This window comes from Priapulus caudatus, unplaced genomic scaffold (genome assembly GCF_000485595.1).
Source record: "Priapulus caudatus unplaced genomic scaffold, Priapulus_caudatus-5.0.1 Scaffold207, whole genome shotgun sequence".
In the NCBI taxonomy this organism is placed as follows: Eukaryota; Metazoa; Priapulida; class Priapulimorpha; order Priapulimorphida; family Priapulidae; genus Priapulus; species Priapulus caudatus.
In genome coordinates this window covers 53498-60748 of record NW_014577268.1, presented here as the reverse complement: position 1 = coordinate 60748, position 7251 = coordinate 53498, and the positions used below count along the sequence as shown (strand labels likewise).

Below are 7251 nucleotides of genomic sequence, written 5' to 3'. Positions count from 1 at the left end.
CGATTTTGGTGGATTTGGTGTCCACCAAAATCGTCGGTGTGGGCATTGGTCAGAGGAAACAACAAGTGCACTTCGCTCGTGTGTACGATTACCCTGTCTTACGCATCGGCCGCGAAACGCGCTAAACGCCACCTTTCACGCGAGTCATTCACGTTGTAAACAAGGGCACGCGGGCTCCCCTCCCACCTCACCTGCCACCGGACGGCCCGCAGCACTTCGGTCAAACATCTTAGAAATTTACGTGACTTGTCCTTGACAACTTTCATCGGTGCCGTGGGCTCGGTCATTTGCCATTTTGTTCGATCGGACGCGAAAGAATCCTCCAACTCGATCAAGCTCGTTTATTTTTTTTACATACGACCTTAAAACGTCGATACAACGACTGTCGGAGGCCAATAAATGATTGAATAATTTCATGGGTTCTCTATAGTTCACATGCTAATAAAGTTGATCTCAGTTAGATCAAAATTAAGGATCTTTAGCATGTCGTGTAGCGGTCGCCAGCAAACCTTGATGACGACGACCAACCCTCAATTAACAAAATACACCCTCTCTGGACTGACGACGACGATGACGACGACGACGACGACGACCACGCCGACAACGACGACGACGACGACGACAGTTCGCGTGCGACTATGCCGACGTTACTATGTTGCTGTGCCGATACGTCGCTACAGGATTTGAACTGCGCGTCGGGATTAAGACCATTCGAGGAATTCCATGTGATACTCTATGTCACCATACTAACTTAACGTTCTGAATAGCTCGGCAATAAACATGAAGGGTACAGATGGGACCAGGCTAATAAATCTCCATTTTAAATTTCACTGAAACAAACTCACAACAAATTAAACAGAGCACTGGTCATTACTTTGACACCCTCTATACCACAGAGTTTCTAGCAGGGTTTGAACCCGGGTCCGTGTCCCCCCCCCCCCCCAACCCGCCTGCACCCCCCTCACCCCCGGCCGCCCCTCCCCCCGCCCCTCACCCAGCCCCTCCCCCCGAGAGGTGCTGTCCGGTACGTCATGTCGTCAGCTAGAGTCGAGCCGCGTCGTGCCGCCAGGCTGATTTATCGTATGCGCGGCACGTAAGCCGCATTCCGATTGCGTTCAACGGCCGCTCGTAACACCGCCGCGTTGTGTGATCACGAGACACACCGAATCGTAGCGCGCATGCGCGGGTGTGGCGCCCCGACGTCGCACCGTTGGTGGCGCCACCGTATCCGCGTCCTGCGTGCGCCGGGAGCTCGCCCATCCGTAGGTTTAGCTGGTAGGGTAGTGTTAGCTGAAGGGGCGCGCATGCGTGGTAGCCAGCGGGTGGAAGGGCACCCGCGAAACATTTGCTGTTCGCGACGTCAACTGCGAAACGTTCGGGTAGATACTTCTTTCCATATCCTTTGTTAGATTGGTCGATTTACGATCACGGAGAAACGAGAGAAACATATATTTACCTGCGCCTACCTGTGAAATACTTGGTAGGGTTAACCGCAAATGAGAAATCTTTGACCCGTCGCCTCACCTTTTTTGAATAATTGGGGCCGATCATGTTCGATCGTGCTGATGTATGATTCAATATTCAATAATGGAATTATCGATCATGCGTTTCCCGACGTTTGTTCTCGTAAACGTCTGAAGCAAATAGAAGAGTCACGACAGCTCACTGGCGGGTGCAGGTTTTCACGAGATGCGAACAAGAGTAAAAATCGTTTGTCGTAACTTCGTCATCGCTGTGTGTGAATTGCGAGCGAGGCAATCCCGGCCCACCGTCTCTTCCCACGGTTGCTATGGTTACGCCTGCCCAGCGTCTCTTCCCACGGTCGCTATGGTTACGCGTGCCCAGCGACTCTTCCCACGGTCGCTATGGTTACGCGTGCCCCAGAGCCTCCGATGTTGATGTGTCCACACGGTGCGAGGTCCTCTAGTTGCTATAGATTAGTAACCCCGGCGTGTTTTCTAGCGTTTCTGCGAATAAAAACGTTGTTAATTAAGCACACAGATTTGTGTCGTCGAGGAGTATTTGTTTTTGTGGTTGGTTTTGATAGCGTGGAGCAGGTAGAAGACAATTTTTATCTTTTATTCTGGGAAGATCGGCGCCCCTAATTCCCTACTCCGGACTGACTGATCTATTTATATATATTAGGTTCATATATTATATGTATATATAAATATATATATATATAAATATATATATATATATATATATATATATATATTATATTTTATATATATTAGGCTGATAAGTGTCTGAACCCACTGGTCTGAACCATGTACGGCTGTTACACAAGACATCTTACCTACAGTCCCTAGATAACTAGCAGTGCCATCTAGTGGTGAAAACGTTTTCAAACCACTGCCACAGTTCGTTTGCGCTAGCTGGTGCCGTAGCGCCACCCAGTGACTAAAATAAGCAAGAACGTGCTAAAAAAACTGCCACACCACCAGTTTCATACCATAGAAAACACTTGTGATTCAATTCTTCATACAAGTGATGAGATAACTATCAGTATAAGACATTGTTTTCTATTGAGCAAAGGTTAACCCTACATTTACAACATATGGGGATTTTCTAATGTATTTATAAGCAAAAGTACATATATTAAAAGGCGATCGATTCAGTTCTTTGATAACAATTCGTTTATTGCTTGGTTATATAAATGAACACAAAAAAACGTTGGTATTTCCCACATCATGCCACTATCACTATCTCGCAATCACGATGCTAAGATGTTTAAATTGCACGGCCAATTTTGTCACAGAGGAACACGACTTCTACTGTCCGTAGTACGGGATGAGACAGACACCGGCGCCCCCTCACAGTCAGCACTTCTACTGTCCGTAGTACGGGATGAGACAGACACCGGCGCCCCCTCACAGCGTCAGGATTTCGACGCCTGTGTCAGTGACCAACACGGTGTGTTCGAACTGCGCTGACCGTGACTGGTCTGAGGCGACCGCCGTCCAGCCGTCGTCCAGGATCGTAAACGCTGTCTTTCCCTCTGTGATGATCGGCTCTGAAAGTAATAAGTGAGATCGGAAAGTTCAGCTGTGCTATGTAGGTCACAGAAAAAGGGGGGTATAAAATGGCCGAGGCGCGCTTAGGAAAGTACATGATTGATGTAAACGCGTGCGTTGTTAGTTTTTGCATTAACACAAACATTGCAAAATATCCCAAACGACCACAATCATATTTGTAAATGTTTATGTAAACAGAAATGCACCTGTGAATATTGAAGTACGATGTTAGTGAAGAGAATTATAGATAAAAAAACCTAGAATAGTCCTATCCTACCCATGTTATAAAAGGGGTGTTTATACCACCTCTTATTTGATCTCAATATGGTGGCGGGGACTTTCCGATATGGCTTAATGGACATTGGGTAGCTCGTGGTTTCACGACACTCACACATGAACACGGGTGTACGTACGTACACGCATCCACCCACATAGACGAATATATGGTGCCTAATCATGCTCATATGCAGCTGTTCTCAATAAAAAGACGTTAACACTAACTTCGTTCATTTATTCAGTCGGTCAGTCATTCATTTGTTCAATCACTCATCCGTTCATCCATCCATCCATCCATCGACCCATCCATCCATCCATCCATCCATCCATCCATCCATCCATCCATCCATCCATTCATCCATCCATCCATCCATCCATCCACCCATTCATCCATCCATCCATCCACCCGTTCGTCCGGACGGACGGACGGACGTCCGTCCGTCCGTCCATCCATCCATCCATCCAGACTTGTTCCTGATCAGCTTACCTACTGTGAAGGTAACTCCTGGCTCCATCACTCCCTGTATATTGTTACCTGTAACAGGCATACACAAAGGTAATAATATACACATATATATATATATACATACATACAACTTTCGGCATGATAAAGAGCTACGACTACTGTATTTTCCATTATCAATTAACTAGACATAACACCCTCAACCCTTTATAAGACATGTCGATTTAACTTTACTATAGGACCCTTACCACCTACGACAATGTTATTGTCGCTCAGATAAAATGGGCACGTTCAATGAACGCAGTAGGACTTTCTAGGACCATAAAATAGACTATTTTATTATATAAATTAATATGTTCATTGTCCGTGACATTCCGAACTGGGAAAATAGCATTTTGACATTCCAAGGACTTTCCATGTTTGCCAGAACCCATATGAACTCTATACTAACTTTCATGACATGTGTGTACTAAATGTTATAAACTACACAGCAAAAAGAAATTCTTTGCTAAACTAAAGAGCAACAGTTGGCATTTTAATGATAGATAACTATCCTTTACATAAATATATGGGAGTTGAATGAATGTACTTACTAATGTGTATGATGCAAGGCGGCCCATGGAAGTATTTACCGATTCCATGGCCACAAAAATCTGGGACACTTGCATAACCAGTCTCTTGACATATATAGCTGCAATATATATTCGACATTAAACAATCACATTTGATGCACGGCTCATAATTACACAGGTCATACATATACAAGCCCATTAATTAACGATTTATTTTATTCTAAAATGCATTCTGCGAGATGGTGAACCCTACCTAATGGTGTCGCCGATCACAGAGTAGCTCTGTCCTGGTTTACACGCGCTGATCGCAGCGTCCCGGCACAGCTTGGCAACAGCAATCAGGTCTGTCGCCTTCTCGTCAACCTCTCCTATCACGTACGTTTCAGACAGGTCGCCGTGGTAACCGTTGCAGAAGACCTTTGCAGATTTGAAGCCATGTGTCAAAGTTGTACGCGCAAAAAAACTCATTTATTCCAGTTGGTAACTGTTTTGATGCAGACCAGGATTGTCACCTACCGTCACGTCAACGTTGATAATGTCACCATCTTGCAGGGGACGATCGTCAGGGATGCCGTGACACATGACGTTGTTCACGGAGGTGCACACCGATTTTGGAAAGCCTGCAAACACACAAACACTGACCCTATCACATGTGTATATATAGCTCATAAGGTCTATGTCCCCCAGGGTACTATTGGAGGGTACGCTGGTAACTATCTGATATGGTTAGGGTTAGGGTTACGGTTAGGGAGTAGGCGTAAGCGACTCCCTAGACTCGTTAGTGGAGTAGGCGAGATACGGTCCGGCATATTAGATAGTACCAGGGTACGTTCCGATATATCGAATATATATTCCTAACCCAGGGTACGACGTATATGCACACACACACACATACCTCGGTACTTCAATGGTGATGGGTAGACTCCCAAAGATATGCAGGTTTCATGGACGATCCTATCAATCTCATCAGTTGTCACTCCTGGCTACGGAGAAAAGATGACATCTAAATGAGAAAGGCAGTAAGGGAGAGAGAAAGACAGAGAGAGAGAGAGAGAGAGAGAGAGAGAGAGAGAGAGAGAGAGAAAGAGAAAGAGAGAGAGAACATCATCATCATCAACATCATCATCATCATCATCATCATCATCATCATCTTCCCCATCATCATCATCACCATTACTATCTGCACCTGGCTGTTACCTGTAGGGCATCAGCTGCAGTGTTGAGCACGGTTCTGGCAGCTGTGCATGCCTCTCTCATAGCAACGATGTCGCCCTCACTGTTCACTATTGGCTTCTCCGCTGGGAGACCGAGATCTGCTTCCGGTAGTGTAAACGTCGACAACGCGTAGGGTGGCCTCTGAAATAAATAAAAAATGAAGATAAATCGATAAATATATTTAAATCACAAGAAAATTACGAGCGGTCGCAGCATGTGGTGATTGTTAAAAAGGAAGGACCACAAAATGTCAGTGAGGTAGATGAGCTAAACGACCGGAGAAGCAGAGAAACACACAGCAGATAAGGTGTGTCGGTCATAAGCTGTCGAAAACCCTGAGAGGAACAAGTGGAACACCCCGGAAGCATTTAGCTTGCACATAATTCAATGTAATTTACACAAATCAGATCATGCTCTGTTATACAGCAGGCAGGGATGTTAAATACATCTTTTTCCTACGTTAAAACGTCCATGAATCTGCCCAACCACTTGCAGGAGTGCATGGTATCATGCCACATTGTAAGAGCCGCGATTCCATGGTGACAAAGCCGATTTGAGGCACCTGTATATATGATGGTACAGGACGCTCAGGGCTGACTAGTTGGGGAGTCACGAGACTGAATGAAGGCTCTTCATTGGGGACCCTGTTGTCGGGTGTCGTGCCAACGATGGACTTCCATAAACGGTCGAATATGCTCCTCTTCTGAATAACAGGCGCTGTTTCACATCGCAGCAACCGATCGTCGTGAGAACAGGTTAACATCCGTGGGTGCCTACGACAAAAATGACATTTTTTATTGGATGACAACTTTTAGGTGAGTACTCTGTGATTGTCTTTGTAGCTGAATATTGCACTACCTGCATGCACCTACTGCCTGGCCCAAGCCTAGTTTAGCACCCCGGATTAGTTCAGCACATATGCAAAAACACACGAGTCCCAAACTATCCATAGGCTTAGCTAATCCCACCTACCTGTACATATATGTCGAGTTGCATCGACTCTGACTTTGGTTACGAATGCAGTTTGCTGGTTTGAGAGTCGAGTTGTGCAGCTCCTGTTGCAGATGCAGACGTAAGCAGCGACAGCACCTCATCATTGTCATCGGCATCGTGCGTTTGCAAGCAAGTCTGCTCTCACTCGATGACTATATATAGTCGCAACTTAATTGGTAATGAATTATAATCAAAGTTGTTAATAATAATTAATATCATACAAACACAGTAACTTATCTCTGTAGACTGTAGTCTGTACGGTTCAAGGATAGAGAACATGTAGCCCATTGAAACCTATGTCATTTTCTTAAATGTGGGGGTAGCCCCTTTAAACTCGACAGGGGTACTGGTGAGGGTGTTCTTTGTACTGCTGCATCACCAATGACACTGTCCACTCAGCTAGTTAGCTCAGTCAATCAAAACAAAACAACTAAAGTCACTGAAACGCATCAACATAATGCACTTTACACTGATCGAATCAACTAAACCCTCAATATTTCATTTATTTACCTTAGACAGTAAATACATACATGATACATGTCTCAATAAATACTACATGTATGTAAACATAAATCGCATCATATCACGCCGCATCGCGTCGCATGTTCAAACTTCGATCAAACTTCAAAGTCGCAAGTTGCCGGTCACCGTGTCTACACACCTAATTATTATATGTACGACCGGTAACCACTGATCGCTACTATGCTATAATAGA

At 45.1% G+C, this 7251-nt stretch overlaps 1 protein-coding gene and 1 long non-coding RNA gene across 5 annotated transcripts in view; one reads left to right on the top strand and one right to left on the bottom strand.

Annotated features, from left to right (window-relative positions):
• The window catches only part of LOC106807313, a 12037-nt gene extending 7726 nt beyond the window's left edge, over positions 1–4311 (top strand). The window contains exons 2-3 of the long non-coding RNA XR_001393647.1: positions 2499–2508; positions 4302–4311. This is a non-coding gene — a long non-coding RNA (uncharacterized LOC106807313). The remainder of the gene's footprint in view (positions 1–2498; positions 2509–4301) is intronic.
• On the bottom strand, positions 2617–7136 carry LOC106807311 (methionine aminopeptidase 1D, mitochondrial-like). 4 transcript variants are annotated; one of them, XM_014809621.1, is made up of 10 exons: positions 7047–7136; positions 6516–6688; positions 6106–6316; positions 5526–5684; positions 5224–5311; positions 4845–4948; positions 4582–4745; positions 4350–4447; positions 3781–3828; positions 2617–3016 (listed from the first exon to the last, which is right to left on the bottom strand). In XM_014809621.1, the coding sequence occupies exons 1-10, from the start codon at positions 7062–7064 to the stop codon at positions 2874–2876; spliced, it is 1206 nt and encodes a 401-aa protein (XP_014665107.1). In that variant the 5' UTR covers positions 7065–7136; the 3' UTR covers positions 2617–2873. The 4 variants fall into 4 exon arrangements, with proteins under 4 accessions (XP_014665107.1, XP_014665106.1, XP_014665108.1 ...); XM_014809620.1 differs by having other exon boundaries at positions 4845–4965; positions 5232–5311; XM_014809622.1 differs by having other exon boundaries at positions 4845–4965; positions 5232–5311; positions 6516–6704; positions 7047–7099.
• Positions 7137–7251: the final 115 nt, after the last annotated feature.

Excerpts from the sequence above, each read along its gene's own strand:
- LOC106807311 (XM_014809620.1), bottom strand. Across the intron at positions 4,746-4,844 it reads TTATCAACGTTGACGTGACG|GTCTTCTGCAACGGTTACCA; the intron begins GTAGGTGACAAT and ends AAATCTGCAAAG. Across the intron at positions 4,448-4,581 it reads GTGATCGGCGACACCATTAG|CTATATATGTCAAGAGACTG; the intron begins GTAGGGTTCACC and ends TATATATTGCAG.